Here is a 24,642-nt window from a genome sequence, read left to right as displayed (position 1 = left end):
TCGACCTCTGCTCATTTAAGCGCAGTTTTTACAGAGCTCAGGAGAAATATGGAACTTGATTGGCATGTTTTTATTTGATGGTGTCTGCAAATACATGACTTTAAAGACAGGTGGTAAGGAAAAATAAGAGAAGGAAGAAAAAAGGAAAGAAAATGCAATTTGAGACATTGCGCCAGGTCTGCAATTCTGTTTTATCTCATTTTCATGGGGTTTTTTCATCCCCACCAAATATTTTACAAAATGAGCTTTTTGGACAAACACTGAACAATGCAAGGTGGGTAAAGCTAAACTATATATTCTTCTAGTATTGATATTTTCAGAATAATAATCTTATATGTCTGTAAAATTGTTCAGTATTGAAATATTAGTATTATAAGGGTGTTGTCTTTTTAATCATAAATATAAAATTTTATGTAGTTCTTAATTGATTTTAAGAAGGAAAATAAGCTTACCTCAAAGCACAAAAAGCATCTTAAATTTAACTAGCTTGACCTCTGAAACATAATACAGGCTGTTTCATGATTTCATTTTCTAATAAAATGATTAACTTAAAATGTCTGATAGATTTTTTTCCTTTGTGATCACGCCAGTGATTACATTGCATATATAAGGATGGGGCTATATAATCATATGTGATTTGTTGGAAAATCTGAATTAGCAATCATGCATGCTCTTTATAAAACATGCAGAAGATGTTTTCTAGGTCTAAGACATTTCTCTATGCAGGGTAGATCAATAATCACTTTAAAACAAGCTATATTATGAAACTGCTAATAATGCTTTGTATTAGGTCAGCTGGTTTGGAAGGATGCTTTGTTATAAATTCCTATTGCTTTTTCAACCTGATCTTTTTTTGGTGTGTGTGTGTGTGTGTGTGTCTGTGTGTGTCTGTGTGTGTGTGTGTGTGTGGTGAAGGTTGTTAAATTATGGACATATGTTTTAGATGGTTTCTCTGGCTTACACTAAAAGAGATAGCCTATTAAAGAATGCTTTTAAAATGCTGTTTTATTACCCAGTTCTCCCCTCATTAAAGTTTGCGTTTTGAGAATTTCTAATGTTATATACCTAGTGTAGAAAAGACCCCATTTAAACTAAATTCATGTGGTGAAAGACTGAGAAGGAAATTCTGTGAACATGATAATGCACTGAAACCTTCTGGAAACTGAGGGAGAACTAAGAGTGCATACAATATTGAATGGTTTTTGCTGGTCTCTTCCTTTTAGGATCTCTGAACAATGTGAGGCAGCCTATTTTAGAGATTTTAAAAATACCTATTACACAGTATGTGTTTTAATTTAGCAAATGAAAAGGAGGCTTTTAGAATTTGTTGACATTTAAAATGTTTACTGATGATAAATATATCTATGACCTTTTCATGGAATATAGAATAACGTATCGGTTTTTTATAAAATTTCACTTCTTTCCCCATACAGTTCTGTTCAATTAACTAATTTGATTGTTTTTTACGTTTAGTTTTTGGACTAATTTAAAATATGTGAGTTATGAAATTCTGTGATATTCTAAAATAGGCTATCTATATTTTAAGATATTGTTTTTTTTTTAGTTTAGTAATACATTGCTTGAATATCTGTAATGATAAAAATAATCTGTATTGCATTTTACATTTACATAAAAGAGGCAGTATGGCTTTCTTAAAATTTTCACGATCTGAAGCTATCAGACTTTTAGGATTGGTACTCATCCTTTATACATCTATTCCTTGTTTGATTTCTATTTCTTTTTTTTTTATGCCAAGAATTTATGTGTTAAAAATATTAATATTTGGGCTGGGTGTACATTCACTTTAGAAGTAGTGCTATTAACAGCATGGTATGGAATTAGTTTTAAAGTGTATGTTAGTAGTTTTAAAATATGAGAATATCTATTTTTTGAGGGAATTGTGTGTATCCCTATTACTATTCTTTTCCTTGGCCTCAAGTTTCTATTATTGTTGGCATACTTATAATTGCAATGCTCTCATTATTGAAAAACCTGGAATTTTATGTTGCTGCAGTTAAACATTAAATTGTGAAGTTTCTAATGCTTCTGTGAGACCAGTCTTATTTAACTTTTTTGATTTTTTATCTAAAATTATCTGAAACTACCAGTTAATCAATAAAGATTTATTCTGTTTTAGGAGGAATAAATCCCCTGCCTTTATATGTTTTTGACTTCTTAGTCTTCAGAAAACATGACATTTTTTCACATGTAGCTCTACTGATTTTCATAAATGCAAACTACTTGATTTACTTTTAATCAAGCAAAACCAGTTATACAAATAGTTATTATTTTAGAAGTATCAAAGGTGAAAATAAGTTTATATGAACTTATAATTAATATTGCCACATATTCTAATGTTTTGGTTACTTTGTGTTCAGATCAGATACAGTGGACTTTTAAAATTCTTATTCTGCTTAGACACTGAATCAGAAAAGTAAGATGTAGACTAAAAAATCATTCTTGAAGAAAAAATTATGGAACGAAGATGATCTGAGTATGTCATCAGATGATGTGCTCTTACAACAACTTTAAAAATGTTTCTAAATAACAGGCCTTTCAACTTTGTGGACTGGACATAATAAAGGTCTTAAAGTTGAAGCATCAATTCTATAACTGTCACTCTGGAAAGAACAGTGTTGGTTGTTATTACATTAATAATAATTGTTTAATTGGATTAGTTGAAATGAAATATTCAGTCATTGTATTGTGACATTAAGTATGATCTTTAAAGTGACAGAAACATAACATCATAGATATGGACAATTGCATTATATTTTATTCTGAATTGCTTTCTAGGAGAAATTACTAGAATAATACTATGCGTTAATAGTAGACAATCTATTATCGAAAGGGAACTCTGTCAAATAGTTTTCTTGAGACTTTTTCTAGGTAACTAATCTTGTCCCTAAATTTGCAACTCAACTTTCATCAGATTTTCAGGTGGTAGGGCAGTTTACTTCTATGACATACAAGCAATAAAAGGTTAAAAATGAAAATCTCCCATAATAATTATTCCAAAAGCATTTCCAGGTTCAACTTGTCAAAGAAGCAAAGATTTTCAATACACAATAATATTTATGCATCATAAGTCACTAAACTGGAGGTAACTATAGATTGTTAAAATATTTTGTTATCTAATGAATAATTGAAATTTATTTATGAGTGAAAAAAATCAAAATATTTTAGATGGGCTTTTTGTTGGAAACCATATAGCATGACCCTTATGTTTCAAACTGAAAGTTCTTAGCTGATTCTCTTATCATTGTGGTTCTTGAGTACCATTTTTGTGCACAAAGGAAGAGGAAGGATAGTATCTTCTTTTACAGCTAAAATAAAACAACCAAAGATCCATCAAGAAAAAAAAATTAGTGTTGGCATCCAATGTAAATCCACTTGATAGGTTTTGATAAAATGACACTTTAAATTCTTATTATCAAATTTTCTTACTGTAAACTCATTTTTCCCCAAATTAAATTATTTAATTAGGATACAAAGATAATTGCTTTTGTTACCAGCAGAAAGTTCTCAAGTACTAAATTCATTATGAAATCTAAATTTTGTGATCTTGTCTTTGGAAGCAAACAAAAATGTTGGGATGCTAGAAGGCATATTTTTAAGTGTTCAGGGCCTTGAGTAATCAATTGCTTTGAGCAGTATTCAAATAACATAATGATGACTATCTTTTGTGATAATATTTGTGGAAAAAATGTACTTAAGTTTTTCCATTTTTGGATTTTTAGTAACATGTCTTGTATTTTTCTACAAAACTGTAATTATTTCTCCGTCACTAAATGTGTGACAGTGAATTTGCTGTGATGGCTGGCCACACAGGGGCATAACAGGACTGGAATTTATTCAAAATAGATAATAAAATAGAGACAGTCTTTCTCTCTTTTCCATCTACATATAATGAGTTATGCAGGCTTTAATATTTAAAAGTAAGATTTAAAAAACCTACTAGATCAAAGAAGATTTGGATTTGTTGGTGTTTTTAATTACAAGTAAGGTAACCATATTATCTGATTTGCCTGGACTGGTCCCAGTTTATGCCTGCTGTCCCCCACTGATTATTATTAGTACTGCTTTTCTCTCTCAAAAGTGTTATTTGACAATAAATTACAGAGCCACTCTAATTATAAAACTGAAATGTAAAGCTTGAATTCACCTAGTGTAAATGACCTCTTTTCCTCTGAAACATTCCCACAGTTCTAAAGCATTAATATTATTTTAAATAAAACTTGATTTTGCAAAGTAAATATTTAATTATTTCATCTGGTAGTGGTTTTGGTCAGAAGTATGTAGTCCTTTACATAGCATTTACTATTGCTTTGGTTTATAATGAAGCCATCAATTTATGCTCAGGGTTTTTGGCACAGACACCTGTTATTCATCATGGCACATTAACGACTACTTTGACATTGAAAGAACAGCATGCTTTCTTTTTATAGTTCTGGGAGTGCAGTCTGCACAGTGTGCATTGTTTGGAGTTGTTATGATCACAGCACAATCGATTTTTCATTATAGGAACATATTTCATGAACAGTCTGTATTCTGAAAGATAAAGCACCCAAGAGTCTGATATGAATGTACACATGTGCATGCACATACCTACACACATATATATGTACATGTATAAACCTTGTTAAATATATAATTATTATGATAATAGTTATAGACATAAAAGTTTATCTTAACAATTGTCTCTTTATATTTCTAATCAGAGTGACTTTTGATTCCTAGATGTGTACCATTAATATTTTTACCGGAATGTTTACTGTGAATCTTAACCATATACCACAATTATTAGTATAGATACTTAATCTGATACTGATGTACAGTCTCTAAGTACTATTTTTCCTATTCAAAGAACTTTTTATTAAGTTACTGTTTTTGTTCATGACTGACATGTAAAAGTTAGCTATACTTTTTTATTATCAGCTTCTATATGATTGTAAGGAATCTGAGAAAACTCAAAGAAGATAATTACTGGTAAACTTATTTTGTTTAATTCTGGCACTATTCACTGAATAGTAAAGTGAATTCACTTCATATATGCTATGAGCTGTCTTCATATCCATTTATGAATTACTGACAAAGATTCATGTACCCAAGAAAAGAATTCCTAGGGCTGATCTAGGAATTTAAGTTCTGAATTTGAGAAGTTTTAAGGATCTCAGAAATGTTTGTGAGCACTTTTTTTGGGGCAAAGTGAAAAAAGCCATTGCATGTTAAAATTGTGGTGTCTTAAAGTATGAGGGATCTTTATTTTGTCTAGTGTTTTTCAAGCCATGGTTTTTGTTTGTCTTTTGATTTTAACAGAGAACACTTCCTTTAAAATCTAACTCAATATGTAAAGCAGTTAAAAGTGGAACAGCTCTGGTTTAGAAAGTGAGACATGGGACCCAGATTAGGCTATAAGAAACACGATTTTCAGCTGCTTACTTAAACTCAGGACTTCTTAGTTGAGTTCCTTTAAACTTTCCATTTCATTGCATGACCTTTGTAATGTCAGATATAGAGGTAAAGGAAAACCACAAGGAGAGCTGCCATGTTTAGTCAGCAGTTGATTTGTGCCTGACTTTTCTACATATATTGTGGTAGCTTTACATTGTGTAGTGAACACAGGAATTGTGTTCATGTCTTGGGTCTGCTACTTGCTGGCTGTGTGATATTGGTGAAGTCACTATACTGTGAGCCTCTTGGGGCTATATATTTATTAACCTCTGAATTCCCACACTTATATCCCTCATGATTCTTTACAGTCAATACTGGCTCCCCTCAGCCTCCAGAACCAAATATTGTTGTGATTTTTTTTTCTTAGTATAGATTGTTTTGTCTCTTCTAGAAGTTCATGTAATTGAAACCATGTAGGTGATACTCTTTTATAAAAGACTTTTAATCAGCATAATTAAAAAAAAATTCATCCATGTTGTTGCATATATGAGTAGTTTTTCCTTTCCCTAGGAGTAGTATTCTATTTTATGAATATTCTACACTCTTATATTAATCTCCTTGTGGACATATATTTTTATTTCTCTTGGATGAATACCTAGATGAGGAATTCTTGGGTGATAGGATAGGTCTATATTTAGTTTTACAATGCCAGATCATTTTTTAAAAACAATGAAACTCTCACCAAATATGTTTGAGAGTTTTGGTGGTTTCACACACTTTCCAACATTTGATGATATACATCTTTTTAATTTTTTGTCATTCTGGTGAGTTTATAATAGCAACTCCTTTTGATAGTATTTGCCTAATGACTAACAATGTCAGGCACTTTTTCATATGCTCATTGGCCATTTGTATATCTTCCTTTGTGAAGTGTCTGTTCAAAATTTTAGAAAATATCTTCCTTTGTGAAGTGTCTATTCAATTTTTTTAAATTTAGGTTGTTTTTGTTTTTTATTAATGAGTTGCAAAAGTTCTTTATTCTAGATATCAGTCATTTGTCAGATATATGCTCAGTGAATATATCTTGCAGTCTGTTGTTTGCCTGTTTATTTTCTTAGTAATTCCTTTAGATGAGCAGAAGTTTTAATTTTGATAAAATCTAATTTATCAATTTTTTTCTTTTAGAGTTTTTGTTTTCTGTGTGCTGTCAAGCAATTCTTTGCCAATCCCTAAGTCGTCAAACTATCCTCCTATATATCCTTCAGAAGCTTTATAGAGTTTTAGCTTTTTAATTTAGGTATACAATGCATCACACATTAATTTTTGTGTGTATGGTGTGAGGTAGGGGTCAAGATTTATATTTTTCCTGGTTGATATCCAGTGTTTTACCACCATTTGCTGAAAAAACTTAAAGACTTTCTACTCTCTCCTGGATTGCTTTGTCACCTTTGTAGAGGATTATATAATAGTATAAGTATGATTCAGTTTCAGGGCTATCTATTTTGTTCCATTGATCTATTTGTCTATCTTTCTGCAGTATCCTAATGTCTTACCTTTATAGTAATCTTGAAGTCAGGTAGTGTAAGTTCTCCACCTTTATACTTTTTCAAGATAGGCTGGATATTCTAGGTCCTTTGCATTTTCATATATATTTTATAATCAATTTGTTAATTTTGATTTAAAAGTTTGCTAGGATTGAGTCTAGGATTGTGTTGTATTTCTGTACATTGATTTAGGGAGAATTAACATCTAAAAACATTGATTTTTCCCTTTGGATATTTCTTCATTTATTTAGGTCTTCTTTAATTTATCTAAGAATGTTTTGTAATTTTAAGGGTAGAGGTCTTGAATGACTGTTTTTTTCATAAGTTTATAAAGTATTTGATCATACTATAAATGGAATTATTTTAAAAATTGCAGTTTCTAGTTGTTTTCTGCTTTTATGTAAATAATTTATTTTCAATATTAACATTGTATCTTTTGACCTTGCCAAATTTACTTATTAGTTTAATAATTGTTTTATAGATTTGTTATGATACCCCATGTAAACATTCATGTCATCTACAAATAGATACAGTTCTACTTTTTTTTCTAGTATTTATGCTTTTTGTTTCTTTTTCTTGTCTTATTAGGACAAATAGTGCAATGTTAAATAGAAGTTGTGATAGTCCATTAGTTTATTAACAGTTTTAAAAAAGTTACAAATTTTGTCATTTTCCTTTATTATCTTTTTAATGTCTATGGAATTGATAGTGATAACCCTTCTTTTATCTTTGGTATTGGTATTTTGTAATTCACGAAATTTGTCTTTTTGCTTGATCGGTTTATTTTTTTATTTTAGCTTTGTTGATTTTCTCTCTTGTTTGTCTACTATTTTGCTGATTAGTGTTTTTATCTTAACTTTCTTTTCATTCTGATTTTCCAATTATTGGTATTTTAGACCATTTAGAAATCATCCCAGATAGTCCGTAATTAAAATTTTTTTCTCTCTTTTTCAGATTGTGTAATTTTCAAGTTCATGGAGTCTTTCTTTCATAATCTCTATCAGATGAAAAGCTCATCTAGTGAATTTTTAATTTCAGAAATTTTATTTTTTGTTCTAAAATTTCCATTTGGTTATTTTTTATAGTCACTGTTTCTCTGTTGAGATTTCCCATCTTTTCACTCATATGAGCATATTATCTTTACTTCCTTTAACATAGTTACTATAGTAGCTTTAAAATCCTTTTCTGCTAATTTTAACATCCAGGTTTGCTCTCAATCTCTGTTTATTGTTTTTTCTCTTGAGTAAGGATCATGATTTTCTATTTCTTAATATATCAAGTAAATTTTATTTATATCTTGGACATGATTAACAATACTTTATAAAGACTCTGAAATCTGTTCTGAGTCCTGATTATTTTTAAAGCAGGAAGTTAATATGGCAGAGCTTGAACTACATACTTTGTTTCCCCTGAAGTACAACAGCTGAAATTTTGGTTTAATTATTTTAATTTTAACTGAACTGTTTGCATTCTTCCTCTGTATGCATGAGATTTGGGCAGTGTTTATTATACACAGAATTTAATTTTTTCTTTCTGTAGCTTTCTTTTTGTCATTCTGTCCTCGCTTTCTACCTGCTATATTTGCTCAAACTCTTTCCTTTGGTTTTTCGAGCTAGTAAGACTGAGTTTTCTAATATGGATTCAGCCTTTAGGTATTGATAGGTATGGCTAAAAGCCATAAAAATGGGAAACTCATCCAGTGTCATTCTCTTTTTCCAATGTCAACTGCACCCCAGTGTCTGTCTTCTTTTTGTTACTCTCTAGGGTCTTCAAATAGCTTTTTGTTCATATTTTGCCCAGAACTTATTATCTTTGGGATGGTTCATTTGATGGGAGCTGTTTGGCCATTATCAAAAGAGGAATCTGTTCTTTAGTATTTTTAATTGCATTTGTTAAACGCTATGCTGGCAGAAATTATATCTGTAGCTACTTTTGTAATCTCATCTTCATTCTCTGTAATTTGTTGTGATTTTCCAAATATCATTGGACAGTGACTGATTACGAACCTCATGTTTTAGTTAAATTATCATTGTATCATCAGAATATAGAGAGAATATGTAACTTTTAAATAGTCTTTCTTTTTTGAAATTAATTTTATTTTACTATAATTTTTTTAATAATTATTTTTTCTTTGAGTGTAGTTGATTTACAATGTGGTGCTAGATTCTGCTGTACAGCAAAGTGAATCAGTTATACATATACATATATCCACTCATTTTTAGATTCTATTCCCATATGGGTCATTACCAAGTATTGAATAGAGTTGCCTGGAAATTAATTTTAATAATATATTTTATTTAACTCAGTATATCCAAAGAATTGCCATTTCAACACATAATCAATATAAAATGATAAATGAAATGTTTTAAATTGTGCTTTTTTGGTAAAAGGTCTTCAAAATCGGGTATGTATTTCACACTTGCAGAACAGCTTGATTTGGACCAGCCATGTTTCAGATGCTTAGCATATATGACTGGTGGCTTAAAGTCTTTCTTTACTACTGTATTTCATCCATATTCTAATGACTATTGCTAGTGGTAAAATATGAGCAATGTATGGATAGGCTTTCTTTATAGAAAGCATAAGATTGATATAACTGATCTAACTATAAGAGAAAATGATCAGATGTAATGAAGACACAAAAGCCATCATATTTCAAGGATAATTTCTATAGGGAATTTTTAAAGGAAATTTGATCATGTTTGTGATGACAATGAGTAGGCTAAAGATGAAGTTCCTCTTTGTGAGAGTAGTCACCAATTGATTGTTCAACTGGTGTCAATCACAATATAAAAAATAAAAACTGTATGCTGAAAATTTGATAATTATTTGTAATCATGGCCCATTTTTTAAATTAATAATTTTTCCAATGTCACAATGTATTTTTTGCATTGAACATTTTTCTGAACATTACTTCTTTGGGTCTGCTGAGTTATATCTTAATTTTGAAACAAAACTTGGTGAACATAAAAATGGAATACATTACCTTTTCTCAAGAAATTGAAGTTTTTTATAAAACTGTTTGCACAAAATGTAAATCTGACGATGAAAATACACTTAGAGCAATGTGTGTTTCAAAGAATATTACCGTATTTTCCATGAAGCCCACAGAGCTAGAGAAATGCTCATTACATCCTTTGTCACTGACATTGCAACAAATATATAGATGAGCAATATTAATGAAAAATGGTACCACAATTTGATAATACTGCCCAAAGATTATATGGAATTCATCACCTACATGAGCATATGAATCTTTTAATTCTCTCATTTAGTTATTTTTATTCATGTTGGCTTATATAAAGAAGGTTCATTACTATATAAAACACTTAATATGGGTATTAGCTCTATATTACCACAAGCTTAGTAGGTTAAAACAATACCCATTTATTATTTGCAGCTCTGTAGGTTGGAAGTCCAGGTGGGCTCTGACTTCTCTATTTGGGGCTTCACAAGGCTGATTGAAGATGTTGGCTAGCCTGGGCTCTTATCTAGAAGATAATGGGAAGAATCTACTTCCAAGTTCATTAAGTTTGTTGGCAGAACCCAGTATTTTGTGGTTGTGGACCTAGGTCCTTGTTTCCTTGCTGGCTGTCAGCTGGGAGCTACTCTCAGCTGGTAGAGGCTTCTTACATTCCTTGGTGAGTAGTTCTGTCCATTTTTATTTTTTAATTTTTGTTATTTAAAAATAATTCTTTAAAAAATTGAGATATAATTGATATAATATTATATTAGTTGTAGGTATACAATACAATGATTTGATATATTTATATATTGCAAAGTGATTACCAAAATAAGTTTAGTTAACATCCATTACCACATAGTTGCAATTTTTAAAATCTTGTGATAAGAACTTTTCAGATTTACTTTCTTAGCAACTCTCAAATATAAAATACAGTATTGTTAACTATAGTCTCCATGCTGTACATTACATCCCCAGGACTTATTTATCTTATAACTGGAAGTTGGTACCTTTTAACTACCTTCCATTCTCTCTCCCGCTCCCCGCCCCGACCCCAACTGATGCCCACCCATTTCTTCTCATGTCTATGAATTCATTTTTAGATTCCACATATAAGTGAGATCATATAGTATTTATGTTTCTCTGTCTGACTTATTTCACTTAGCATAATGCCCTCAAGGTCCATCCATGTTGTTGCAAATGGCAAGATTTCCTTCTTTTATGGCTAAATAGTATTCCATTGTGTTTATATAGCACCTTTTCCTTATGTATCCATCCATGGACACTTAAGTTGTTTCTGTGTCTTGGCTGGTATAAATAATGCTGCAGTGAACATGGGGGTGCATATATCCTTTCAAGTTAGTGTCTTCATTTACTTTGCATAAGTACTGGGAAGTGGAATTGCTGATTCATATGATAGTTCTATTTTTAATTTTTTGAGGCATCTCTATACTGTTTTCCGCAGTGGCTGAAACAATTGACATTCTTGCTGACAGCGCAGAAAGGTTCCTTTTTTTCCACATTTATGCCACCACTTGTTATTTCTTGTCTTTTTGATAATAGCCATTCTAACAGGTGTGAGGTGATATCTCTTTGTGGTTTTGATTTGCATTTCCTGATGATGAGCAATGTTGAGCACATTTTCATGGACCTGTTGGTCATTTGCTGTCATCTTTGGAAAATATCTATTCAGATCCTCTGTCCATTTTTTAATTGGATTTTTTCCCATTGAGTTGTATGAGTTCTTTGTATATTTTGGATATTAACTTCTTTTCAGACATATGATTTGCAAATATTTTCTCCCATTGCACATGTTGCCTTCTCATTTTCTTGATGATTTCCTTTGCTGTACAAAAACTTCTTAGTTTGATGTAGTCCCACTTGTTTACTTTTGCTTTTTTTGCCTTTGCTTTTATTGTCAAATTCAAAAAATCGTTGCCAAAACCGATGTCAAGGAGCTTATTCTCTGTGTTTTTTTCTAGAAGTTTTATGGTTTCATATCTTACTTTCAAGTCTTTAGCCCATTTGGAGTTGATTTTTGTGTATTGTGTAAGACAGTGATCCAGTTTCATTCTTTTGCATGTGGCTGTTTAGTCTTCCCAGCACCATTTATTGAAGAGACTATCATATCTCCACTATATATCATGGCTCCTTTGTCATAAATTAATTGACCACATATGTGTGGGTTTGTTTCTGGGCTTTCTATTCTATTCCTTTGAACCATATGTCTGGTTTATGCCGGTATTCTACTGTTTTGATTACCATAGCTTTATAATATAGTTTGAAATCAGGAAGTGTGATGCCTCCAGCTTTGTTCTTCTTTCTCAGGATTGCTTTGGCTATGTGGGGTCTTTTGTGGTTCCATACAAATATTAGGATTGTTTCTTCTTGTTCTGTGAGAGATGCCATTGGAATTTTGATAGGAATTGCATTGAATCTGTAGATTGCTTTAGGTAGTATGGACATTTTAGCTATATTAATTCTTCCATCCCATGAGCATGGAATATCTTTCCATTTATTTGTGTATGCTTCAATTTCTTTTTTTTCTTTTTTTGGCTTCAATTTCTTCATCAGTGTTTTATAGTTTTCAGTGTACAGGCCTTTCACCTCCTTGATCAAATTTGTTCCTAGGGTTTTATTTTTTCATGCAGTTGTAAATGGGATTGTTTTCTTAATTTCTCTTCCTGATAGTTTGTTATTAGTGTATACAAGTGCAATTGATTTTTGTATATTGATTTTCTTTGCTGAAACTTTACTGAATTTGTTTATTAGTTCTAACAATTTTTTTGGTAGAGCTTCATATATATATGTATATACATACACACATGCACACCTATATGATATCATGTCATCTGCAAATAGAGACAGTTTTTCTTCTTTCTGCTTTGGATGCCTTTTTTTTTCTTTTTCTTGACTAATTACTCTGACTAGGACTTATAGTACTATGTTGAATAAAAGTGGCAAGGAAGAGCACCTTGTCTTGTTCTGATCTTAGAGTATAGTGTTAGCTGTAGGCTTGTCATATATGGACTTTATTATGTTGAGGTATGTTTTCTCTGTACCCACTTTGTTGAGAGTTTTTTTCATGAATGGGTGTTGTATTTTGTCAAATGCATTTCCTGTGTCTGTTAGAATGATCAAATAACTTTTATCCTTCATTTTGTTAATTGCTGTATCATCAATTTTGTTAAATAGTGTATCACTTTGATTGATCATGGTATATGATTCTTTTAATGTATTGTTGAAGTCATATTGCTAATATTTTTGAGGTTTCTTCATGTATGTTCATCAGGTATATGGCCTGTTATTTTCTTTTCTTGTGGTTTCACGTTTTCTATATCCTTATTAATTTTTTGTCTGCTTTCCATCATTTACCGAGAAAAGAGTGTTAAAACTTCCAACTATGATTGCATATTTGTCTATTTCTTATAGTAGTATATAATTTTTGCTTCATGTATTTTATTTTTCTGTTATTGGATATAACAATACTTAGAGTTATTATGCTTTTTAAAAGAATATATCCTTTATTGCTGTGAAATCTTCCTCTTTAACTCAGGTAATATTTTTTCTTAGATTATATTTCATCTGATATTATTGAGCTGCATTGACTTTTTTATGGTGAGTGTGTGTGTGGAATATCCTTTCCCATTCTTTTAACCTATTGGCTTCCTTATATTTTGTGTGTGTGTGTGTGTGTGTGTGTGTGTGTGTGTGTGTGTATGTGAGAGAGAGACAGAGAAACAGAGAGACAGAGACAGAGAGAGAAACAGCATATGAATGGATCCTGATTTTTCTCCAGTCTCACTTTTTTCATTGGATTGCTTAGTCTATTTACATTTCATATAATTACTAATGTAGTTGGACTTAATCTATCAGCTTGCTATTTTCTTTGTATTTCTTCTGTTGGTTTTTTTTCTCCTTTTTAAAAAATCCTTTTGTTTGATTTATTAATAAGTTTTTGGTATTCCATATTGTCTCCTCTAATATGTTTTTAACTATAACTTTTTAGAAGTGTTGATCTTGGAATTATAATATGCGTTCTTAATTTATAATTCTACCATGAATTAATATTGTAACATTCGTATGCCATATATGAACCTTTTTACAGAATAATTTCATTTTTACCTCCATTGTACTTTTGCTATTGTCATTATATATTTTACTGTACACAAATATTGGAAACTTTACCATACATTACTAATTTTTCATTAAATTATCAACGTTTTTTATTTTTAAAAATAATTTTTTTATAATTACCCACATATTTACTGTTTTTGGTTATCTTCATTCTTCTCTTCAGATACGGGCCTCTTTCTGGTATCATTTTTGTTCTACCTGAAGAACTTCTGTTAGTATTTCATGTTGTATGGGTGATCTTCTTTCAGCCTTTTTAGATTAAAAAAAATCTTTATTTTTGCCTTCAATTTTTAGAAGGGTGTTTAATTACAGATTAGATACAGATTTAGGTGAACATTTTCCTTCTCTCTTAAGATATATCATTCTAAACATATGTCATTCTTAGCTTGTCACATGACATATCTTGAGACGTGGCATTCAATTGTCTTTTGGCCTTCATTGTTCATGGAGAGAAGTCAGCTGTGATTTCATTATTTTTTTTTCCCTACAAGTATTGTGTCCTTTTTCTCTGGTTGCTTTTAAGATAGCACTTTGTCTTTTGTTTTCAGCAGTTTGAAGTATTTAGGTGTGTTTTTCTTTATATTCTCATTGTGGTTCACTGAGCTGCTTGTATGTATGGAATGATTTCAGTCATCAATTTTTAAAAATGTTGGTCATTATCTCCTTAAATATTTCTTCTGCTCCATCTGTTTCCCCTTTCCCTGTATGACTCCAATAATATATGTGTTTTACTGTTTGATACTGCCCTACCAATCTCACATGCTTTTCTGTTTTCATTTTTTTTCTGTTCCTGTGCTCAGTCTTTATTTTCTAGTAATTTGTTTTGAGTTCACTCTTTGCTGTTTTTATTCCATTCTACTGTTAAGCATGTGTAATGTATTCTATACTTCTCTTATTGCATGTTTCAGTCTAGAATTGACACTTGGTTTTTTTTCAAGCTTCTATTAATCTGCTGAAATTCTCTCTCTGTTTCCCTACTGTATTCAACTCTCCATTAAATTCTTTGACATATTCATTGTAGCTATTTTGAGGTCCTTGTCTGTTAATTGCAACATCCTGGCCATGTTTAGGACTCTTTCTGTTGACTTTTTGTTCTCTTGATTATGGATTCATCTCTTGCCTCCTTGCATGTCTCTTAAAACTTCACTGTATGCTGAACATTGTAAATGATGCATTGTAGAGATTCTACATTATGTTTTCATCTAAAGAATCCTTTTTAAAAAAATCTTGTCAGGCAGTTAAATTAAAGAGGATCACCTTGGTCTTGTCAAAGCTCGGTTTTTGGCTTTGGACAGTACTCATTCCTTTTTTCTGTGTCATAGGGTACTGCTCTTACTTCTAGGGTATGGTTTCTTACTCTTAATACCTGAATTTTCTGGTGTCTCAACTGGATGCCTTGGGTTTCTCAGTGCTTAATCAGTGACTTCTGAAATTTCTCTTCATCTCTCAGCCCTTAATAGGTGCGATCTCCTAGGCTCCAGAAAGCCTGCTTAAAGTAAGTACAGTTTAGGATTTGGGTAGGAACCTGAGTAAAAACTCTGTTTCTAGAGTTTCTTCTCTTAGCTCCCTTCTCTCTAGTAACCTACATCACAAATTACCACTGCATTAGTAAGCCTGAGATCTCTGTTTTTAACACCAGATTGTTTCATATGCTTAGTAAGTCCTGTGCTCTCTGCCTGGGCTTCAATTCTTCATGCTCTAGTTGTGGAATTGTTTCCAGGCAGAAAGCTAGAGTGAAGCTTCCCTTACATGGTTTTCCTTTCTTAGAATTTCAATCTGTGTCATGTCCAGTGCCCTAAAGTGATTGTGTCATCTATTCTGCCCAGTTATACAGTTTATGGCAAGAAGGAAAACATTATACTAGCTACTCAGGAATCTGTTAATTATTTTATAATAATTTAATAAGCACCTACGAACCTTCCATCTCAAACAAGAGCTGGAACCTTGGCAATAATTTAAATCTAACCATTTCTTTATCTCATCCCATTTCCTTGAATCCTTCCCCTTGTGGCAGTTATTATATAGAACTCATGTTCATCATTCCTTAGGTTTCTTTTTAAATATAGATTTCATCTATATCTATAGATAGATTAATATGTATGTATTCTTAAAAAGCATTAGTGTTTTTATCTTTATATAAAGGTATTCTGTTGTTTTTCATGTAATTTTACATTGCATCATACTAATATGGGTTGTGGTAGTTCATTTATTTTGACTGCTGTATGATATTTCATAGTGTTACCATATCACAATTTTTAACTCACTCTTCCACTGATGGGTATTTGGATTGTTTCTAAACTTTTGCTATTGTGAAAAATGCTGCTATGAACATCTCCTGTTTTATGTGTGTAGGAGTTTCTCTTAGATATATTCCATTTTTATGTTCAACTTTGAGATAATACCAAAGTGTTTTCTTACAAGTTTTTTAGACAATGATAGTTCAATGCATTCATAAGTGGGAACGAAACAATTCAAGAGTAAAACTTTAATAGAAAAAGTTGAACAATTTTAAACATAGCTATCTCCAGGAGGTGCACTTGTTAATTTAAGGAAAACAGTCATAGAATAAATGTATTTTAAATGAGTGTGCTCATACCAGAAGTTTTCTTCCTCCCTCCCTCCATTTCTTCCTTCCTCCCTCCCTCCCTTCTTCCTTCCCCTTCCTTCTTTCTTTTTATCTACCAAAGCAAGGTATAAAACTTTCCTACATCAGTAAGTGAAGACCTTTGAAATTGGCAGCAGTAGTGGGTGTAGAGCAGGCCTTAAAGAACAAAGGGTCTAACATTTTTATGGATAAAGTCTCCAGATTGCTGAGAAAAACTATGTTGTCAGTAACATTATTAAAGGACCTCATCTAGGTCCTTAATGCTGTCGCTTGGGAATTATTTAATTTATTTATTCTCAATTAATTAGTTATCACAATTTCCCTCTCCTCTACACACACCTCTATTGGGAAATGGATTTCTTCTGGATTTTTATCTTATTTTTATCTGAAACAATAAATGCTAAATCTGTAAAACTTGTTTCCACATCTGAAATTGTTGCCTCTTTCTTATTACCTCTGAAGAATAGGTTTTATTTTAAAACTTCTTTCTCTCCTACCTGATGTTACTTTATGAATTATCTTTTTTTATTTGGATGTTTATTGTAAAACACTGAAAAAACTAGACTTGTCAGTTTTCTGTCAGTGTGCATGTCCATTATCAGCAATAAGATGCAAGCAAGTGAATCAGAATAAGATTTTCAGTCCTCACAGCCTGGCACTGCCCTATCTCATTGTCTCTAGTGCAGAAACGCAGGTGAGCCTTGTTAAGCTAGTCAGCTGGACATCTTCCTCCATCAAATCTTACAGATGGTTCGGATGTTTCTTAGCATCTGTTTAAAATTCTCAAACTGCTTTCACCAAATTTGTTTGAATTCTATTTGTGGTTACACTTGATTATACATCTGTAGACATTTGAGGATTGGCATTAAGAAATACTTTATGTCTGATACTTATCCCATACTAGCGTTACTTCTAGTGCAGCTATAATTGAACTGAAAAATAAACAAAAACAAAGCTAAAAATGTATGAAATTAGGGTATTCAAAGAAATAAAGCTTAACTTCATTTTGTGTGGGTTCGTAAAATCTTGCACAAAAAGCAAACTCCCAGTTTTCTGTTGACTTCCTTTATACTTTCAGTGATTTAGTAACAGAATAATGCTTTTTGACTTCAACCATGTCAAATGAAAAAAGAACATAGATGTGGTTTTTGTTCTTGTTTTACAAATAAGAAAAAAGCATAGAAAAAACAAATGAAGAGAATATACCAAAATATTAACAGCAAATGCTTTGGGTTTTATAATTTAAAATATAACTAAAAAATAAACAAGATGACAAATTTTATGAAAATTAAATGAGCTAAATTATGTAAAGGATTTAGAACATGGCCTGGCAAATAATAAACACTAAGTAAATAATAATAGTAATGGTAATTATTATTATTATTATTATTTTAAAATTTATTTTATTTATTTATTTTTGGCTGCATTGGGTCTTCATTGCTGCGTGTGGACTTTCTCTAGTTACAGTGAGCAGGGGCTACTCTTTGTTGTGGTGTGCGGACTTCTCACCGCGGTGGCTTCTCTTGTTGCAGAGCACGGGCTCTAGGTGCGCAGGCTTCAGTAGTTGTGGCGAGCAGGCTCAATAGTTGTGGCTCGTGGGCTCTAGAGCACAGGCCCGGTAGTTGTGGCGGGTGGGTTTAGTAGCTCTGCGGCATGTGGGATCTTCCCGGACCAGGGTTCGAACTCGTGTCTCCTGCACATTCTTAACCACTGTGCCACCAGGGAAGCCCATGTTAATTATTATTATTAATTACACCTTTTTCTCTATTCAGGATTTCACTCTGAAAGATTCCCTGAAGTCCAATTACTAGGTCAAAAGCTATCAACTTTTCTTAAGACTCCTCTTATTGCTGAATTGCTTTCCTAAAAGGTTAAGCTAATTACGTTTCCTAATGAACACATAAAATTGCTTTTCATAATTGGCATTGGTTGCTTTTATATTGTCCTACTTTTAATTTCATTGGTTATTAAATAGATTTTTAAAATACTAAAAAAAACCCATGTACTCATCTATATTAGTTTGCTAGGGCTGCCATAACAAAGTAACACAGACTGAGTGGCTTAAACAACAGACATTTTTTTCTCACAGTCTGGAGGCTAGAAGTCCAAGATCCAGGTGTCTGTAGGTTTGGTTTCTCCTGAGGCCTTCTTCCTGGGCTTGCAGATGGCCACTTTCTTGCTGTGACCTCACATTGTCTTTCCTCTGTGAGCATGCATTCCTGGTGTCTCTTGGTGTGTCCAGATTTCTTTTAAAAGGACTCCAGTCAGATTGGCTTAAGACACTGTTCCTAATTCGGACATTTCTACTATGGCATGCACTCATATGCTGCTAGCATGTTGTTATCAGTGGAATAAGTCTGGCCAGAAGGAAACATAATGGTTAGTTAAGTAAAAGAGGAATAGGTCGATAGTTCCTATCTGAATATACAGACTGCAGAATAAAACAAATGCAAGAAAGAGCAAGAGAGGTCATAGAAAGGAATTCATAGCCTTTGCAAGGATGTTTGATAATCATTTTCCAGGTTTTAACTGGATTGAGACATCCCTGGGCCCCAAATATGGTTCCATTATAGCAGGAGTAGTAGAAGGATTTGATCAAATCAAGTGAGATAAATGTTACCTGTACTTCATCTCAAAGTTTTTATGTTTTTGATGCTTTCTCTCAGTTTATCATCTACTGATTTGCTTCTTTTCCTGTTTTTCCTAATTTGGTGTCTTATGCACTGTTTGAAATGTTACCTGGCTTTTTTCTTCCACAACCTTTTCTGTGCAGATTCTTTTTTCTCTGTTTTTCCACCTTTGTGGAGATTTGCACAGCCTTAGACAAAACTTAGCCATATCCTTTAATTTTAATCTGGAACCTTGACCCTGCTATCGGTATTAACTTCTGCTAAGTCCTTTTCTGGGGCACCAGGTATTCATAATTTTCTACCTGCAACAAGGTGAAAAGTATCTGTTTTAAACAAAGGCAGCTATCAAGTACTTTATTTTACTAATATTTCTTACGTACCTACAATTTGCCAAGTGCCCTATAGGCACTGGGGGGGAAGTTGGTGAAAGACAGTATCCAAGGCCTCTATCCTTGGAGAACTTATACTGTGACATGTTAACTCACTACAAGGAAAACGTATGTTTAAAAGAACCATTCTTAAACTAGGCTTTTGGTTCCACCTTGATTCTGCTCTAACTGAAAAGTCACTTGCAGATGACTGACTCTCTCACTTCCTTTTTTAGTTTGTATGGAATGTGGGGCTTGAGGACTAGAAGTCAGAAAATTGGTATTTAATTAATATTAATCTTGAAGTCTACTTTCTTCTTGCTGTCTTGCATGTGAAAAGTCCAGTTCAGTAGAATTTATGCTTAGAGTTAGAAAAAGAAAAAGAGGATATCTTAGTGCAAGTTGTCTAGAAACAGAGCCTGACAGGAATGCAGGTGCATACACTTAATTGAGTGAGGTTCTTTAAGAAAAAACTATAAGGGAATGAGTGAAGTGGGATGGGGCAGAGCTAGTCAAGGATGTGGTCTCAGGTTAAGTCTAGCCATTGGGGTGGGGGTCTCTTGAGCATGAATCATTCCTCAGAGTTGTTCCTGCTGTCTATGTGCTCCTCTCGCAGTCCCTCAGTGGTTGAGTGCTATCTCTTGGATGAGGGTACCCTCTTGGGTGAGATGGCTGTCATCATTTGGGGGCATTTCTTTGGTGAGCAAGGGTAGCTGTGAGCAATTAGCTGCCAACACTCACAGCAGCTGGAAGATGGGTGCACTGACCTGACAAAGGGGATTTGGGCAAGCCACCAACAATGTGTACTTTATTGTATCCCTTTCACCATTTGGAGACAATTGCCTCTGACGATTAAGTTTAGTCCGTTCAGGCACAAGTCCTCTAGGATTCTGTATTCACAGTTTCTGTAAAAATTTATAGGAGGGCTCTCTCCTACCACTGCAGTTGACCCTATGGCCATAATTGATACTTATCAACTCCCCTTTTCCCCCCACTTCTTTTGGTCTAAGTGACTCACCTGCTACATAGACTGACTCTCATAGTACAGTGGTACTTGCTGAGGCACTTTGAGCAGGAAAGGCAAACCCATACCTGAATGCCTGTTTGAACGAAATATAGGCCCTTATAGGGTATAAAGTGTCCAGTGCGGCCAATTTATTACCAAACGTCCAGTCGTTCTCTTTGAAGAATGGAATCATATTGCAGGCGTTCTGTCCTTGACAGGTCAGACATTTAGCAGGTGAAGGAGTTTTATCAATCATGGTAAGAATGGAATATGCTGTTGGGTACATGAATAGCTTACATATCTGCCGCCATGGCTTTATTTCACTTATGGAGTTGGGTGGGGTTGGTGAGGACAGAGGCCGGCCAATTCATTGGTCTACTTGATTATTTAATGCCTCTTTTGTAGCAGTTTTTCTCTGGTACATGTAATGTGCGGTACAAAGGTCCAGACACCTTTAGCTCACTCTCATAGTTCTATCTACATATCTCTTTATTGGAACTCCTTGTCTCACATCTTTCAGTCTTGCTTCTATTCTGGCCCCTGATCCATCAGCTAAGCTATTCACCACTATCCATCAGTCCATATGTTTTCTTCTCATCACACAAAGTAGATAAGCTCTGCCTGTTGAGAGGATTGCCCCTCATCACTGCTTTTCAGGGGCAACCTTGAATCTGAGGTCCAGCAGCACTCCATTTTTAGCTTATACTCACATACAGAGCTGGCCCATTCGTTATCCAAGCCTTTTTCTTTCCTCTTCAGCTGATTGTAAGTGGATATGAACTTCAGAGGAAACATTGATGCTTGGTAGCCTGGGCCACCTGTTTGGGCAACTTACTTGTTCCCTCTGGACCTGCTCAACCCTAATCCCAGATGAATTGCTTTCATTTTTTTATGGGACGCTGCTGAGCCTGTCCGACTTTATGGTTTGCTGGTCTCATGATGGGCTCTTCTGGATGTATGGTCACTTGATATCCCAAGGTCAGATGTTCCATCTCCTCTGGGACCCAGTAGCATGACAGAAGCAGTTTTTTGAGTGGTTCTCTGCTTTGATAGCATGGCCTTGTTCTAGAATCCTGTGTATTTGTGTTGCAGTTCTCCTATCGGGACTTTCCAGAGACTCCACATGGCTTCTTTTTCTACCACAGATATCTCTAGTACCATGGGTTCTATGGGATTGTATAGCAGCCTGGATCCACTGCAGATCTTTTTTTTTGCTCTGGGCCCTACTCACACCAAGCAGCCCTTTTTTTCTCTGCCAGAAAGGGTCAGAGCAGTATTCTCAAGTACAGAAAATGCTACCTTCAAAACTCAAAGGGTTCTAACAAATTTTAGACTTTTTTCTTAGTGTTTGGAGGTCCAAGGTGCAATCAACATTCCTTTATGTTGGAGATGTTCTGGAATGTTCTGTACCCTGGAAATCCTAAAAACTTAAACTTTTGAGGTTTCTCTCTCACTTCCTCTTCTGGAATGCATGTACATTACCCTCGGGTTGCTGTTCTGGTTCAGTTAACATGCTGTTATCAAAGTAGTTGGCCAAAGTGATTTCTGTGGAACATTTATTTAGTTAGTAAGTTTCCTTCTGACTATATTATATCAGAGAGAAGGAGAATTAACATAACCTTGGGGTAAGTCTGAATATATACAGTTGTTTGGCCTATGTGAATGTAAATTGCTTCTAATCCTTCTTTCTGATGGTGGAAAAATAGTTTCACCCAATGAATAACAACACATCACTTATTCAATATTGTGTTCATCAATTCTAGTAAAGATACCATGGTTGGCACAACATGGTTGCATCTGGGGCTACTGCTTGGTGATGTTTACAGTAGTATATCATCATCTTCCATGGTCCATTTGGATTAGCAAAGGCCAGACTGGTAAGTTAAATGGGCAAATTATAGGGACCACCAATGAGTCACCATTTATGTCTTTGAGAGTGGCCCTAGTCACTGACATTTCCCTCAGAATGCAAATTGTTTTTCACTTACTATCTTGATGGTGGTGGTGGGGTTACAGGTGCTCTCCAGTTTAAAAAACCAATCTTATGTTTCTGCCAATTGCTGAGTATGTCCATTGTGATGATACATTTGGGAATCAGGTAAATAACCCCTGGCTGGGTCCACTGTGAGGCAGACATGGGCTGGGACTTCATTTATTATCTGACACTACATGCCCCTTCTCTAATTGGTGGGGGGTGGGTTATGATGGTGCTTTAGGTCCCTGGATATTAGTGTCCACGTGGATCATGTATCCACCCCTCAAAAGGTCTGGATATTCCCCTTTCCCATCATCCCCATTGATACTAGGGAGCCCAGTTTTCTAATAGCATCTTCTACTCTTAGCCTGGGCCTGTAGAGGATGGCCACCACTAGCTCATCAGCTATGTTCACGTCCCCCTCACCAGTGTATTTTTGTACCAAGTTGGTAAGTAGAATGTCCTCCAAGTTCTCCTGAGGAACATAGTCAGCCAGTACATTTTCCAGTCTTATATAGCAGAACTATTCCATCATACACACTTCACTAAGTTTTTTGCTCCCTCCCTCAACAATTTTCCAGGGCAGTACTGGCATCTCTACTTCATTTAATGTAAATCATCACTTTTAAGCGTTCAGGAGCAATCTAGTTGCATATTAATACCATCTGCTGTGGCCAGAGTTAAAATCCTGTCTTATCTAAATTCTCTTATCTAGCTTTATATTTTACCCTCTTTGACTCCGCACTTTTAGGATTCACTGCCAATCGTACTCTCCCAGTTCCTATTGGAATGTGTTAGCTAGGTTTGGTTTTGAGGTATAATCTCTTTTTATCCTTAGCAAGGCCAGCACTTTCTCAGTTGGGTTATATTAAGATTTGACCCTTTCTGATCAGGTGGCAGATCCCGAGGGAAGCCAGCACAGTGCTGGAAGGCCCCTACCTCACTTGAGGCTTCTGCATAGTCTTCAATCAAGGGGGTCCTCCATCTTCCAATAAGTGGAGGTGGGGAGGGTAGGTCACTTCCATAGGCCTAAAGGATTCAGGGAATCTGAGTTTCAGGGACCTCTTGTGTAACTACTTAGGGAGTCCCATCTCAAGTCTCACGTTCCTATTGCTGCCCTGTCAGGGCCCTCACTTTGACACAGACAATTTGTCTAGGCTGAGAATTTAGACTTTTCTGAAATTCTTGCACTCTTGTAATTAAATTCTGAACTAGTCTTCAGTTCTGTCTTTCTTCTGGCTTTAATGGAAGAGGACCCTTTAAATGAGGCTGGGGAGGCCCTTTGACTAGCACACTTTGCTTTATATTGGTGACTGGCTGCCCTGAGCTTGTCATTTTTTATTTTCAATGCATCTGACTGGCATTCAGCACTAGCCATCCAATTTCATTCCTTACAATTACTCTTTCTCTCATACTCCTCAAATGACAGAGATATTGCACTATCCAATGTATCCCTTTCTACCTATAATCCATTCCAATTCACTACAGGTGAAAATCTTTACAACTTCATCACCATTGCATGTCAGGGACCATCAGTATTGCACTTACACCAATAATAGGTTACTCATTTCCCATTAGCCAGCGAGTGAGCCAAATCCAGAATCTTTCTTAGAGTCTGTCTCCTAGGTTCACTCCTGGTATTAATTGTCTTAGGTCAAGTTCATTAGAAGCAGGGACTGAGACAGGAATTTCTGTGTGTATGATTTACTGAGGAACTGTTCTTCCAGAAAAACCTTTAAGGAGGTGATAGAAGCAGGCTAGGGAAGGGGAAAGAGCTGAAGAGGGATGTAGTCTCAGGTAAAGCCTTGTCTTGGCCTAGCCTAGCTTAGCCTGGTTATGTGTATGCATGGGAAAGTGTATGTTTAGGGGCTTGGATCTTGAGTTAATCACAAGACAGTGTTTTCTCCTTTGAGGCAAGAGTGGCAGACTTTGGTATCTCCATCTCAGTAGGGGATTGGCTCTGGGCTATACCTGGGGAGGAAATGGCCATGCTACTCTCCAGAGGAGGTGACTCGTGTTAG

General features: G+C 34.2%; 1 protein-coding gene across 36 annotated transcripts in view; it reads left to right on the top strand.

The window, feature by feature from the left end:
- RIMS2 (regulating synaptic membrane exocytosis 2) overlaps positions 1-24,642 on the top strand; it is a 597,264-nt gene that overhangs the window by 239,125 nt on the left and 333,497 nt on the right. For 14 of the 36 annotated variants that reach the window (XM_059902184.1, XM_059902183.1, XM_059902191.1 and 11 more), the window contains exon 1: positions 153-274. The exons of the other annotated variants lie outside the window; for them this stretch is intronic. In XM_059902184.1, the coding sequence (XP_059758167.1) occupies positions 153-274 (122 nt within the window). Of the gene's footprint in view, positions 1-152; positions 275-24,642 lie in introns of those variants that run through there. 36 annotated transcript variants of the gene reach the window in all.

Source organism: Balaenoptera ricei, chromosome 17 (assembly GCF_028023285.1).
Source record: "Balaenoptera ricei isolate mBalRic1 chromosome 17, mBalRic1.hap2, whole genome shotgun sequence".
In the NCBI taxonomy this organism is placed as follows: domain Eukaryota; kingdom Metazoa; phylum Chordata; class Mammalia; order Artiodactyla; family Balaenopteridae; genus Balaenoptera; species Balaenoptera ricei.
The sequence above is the reverse complement of the archived record's forward strand: the minus strand, read 5'-3'. Positions and strand labels throughout refer to the sequence as shown.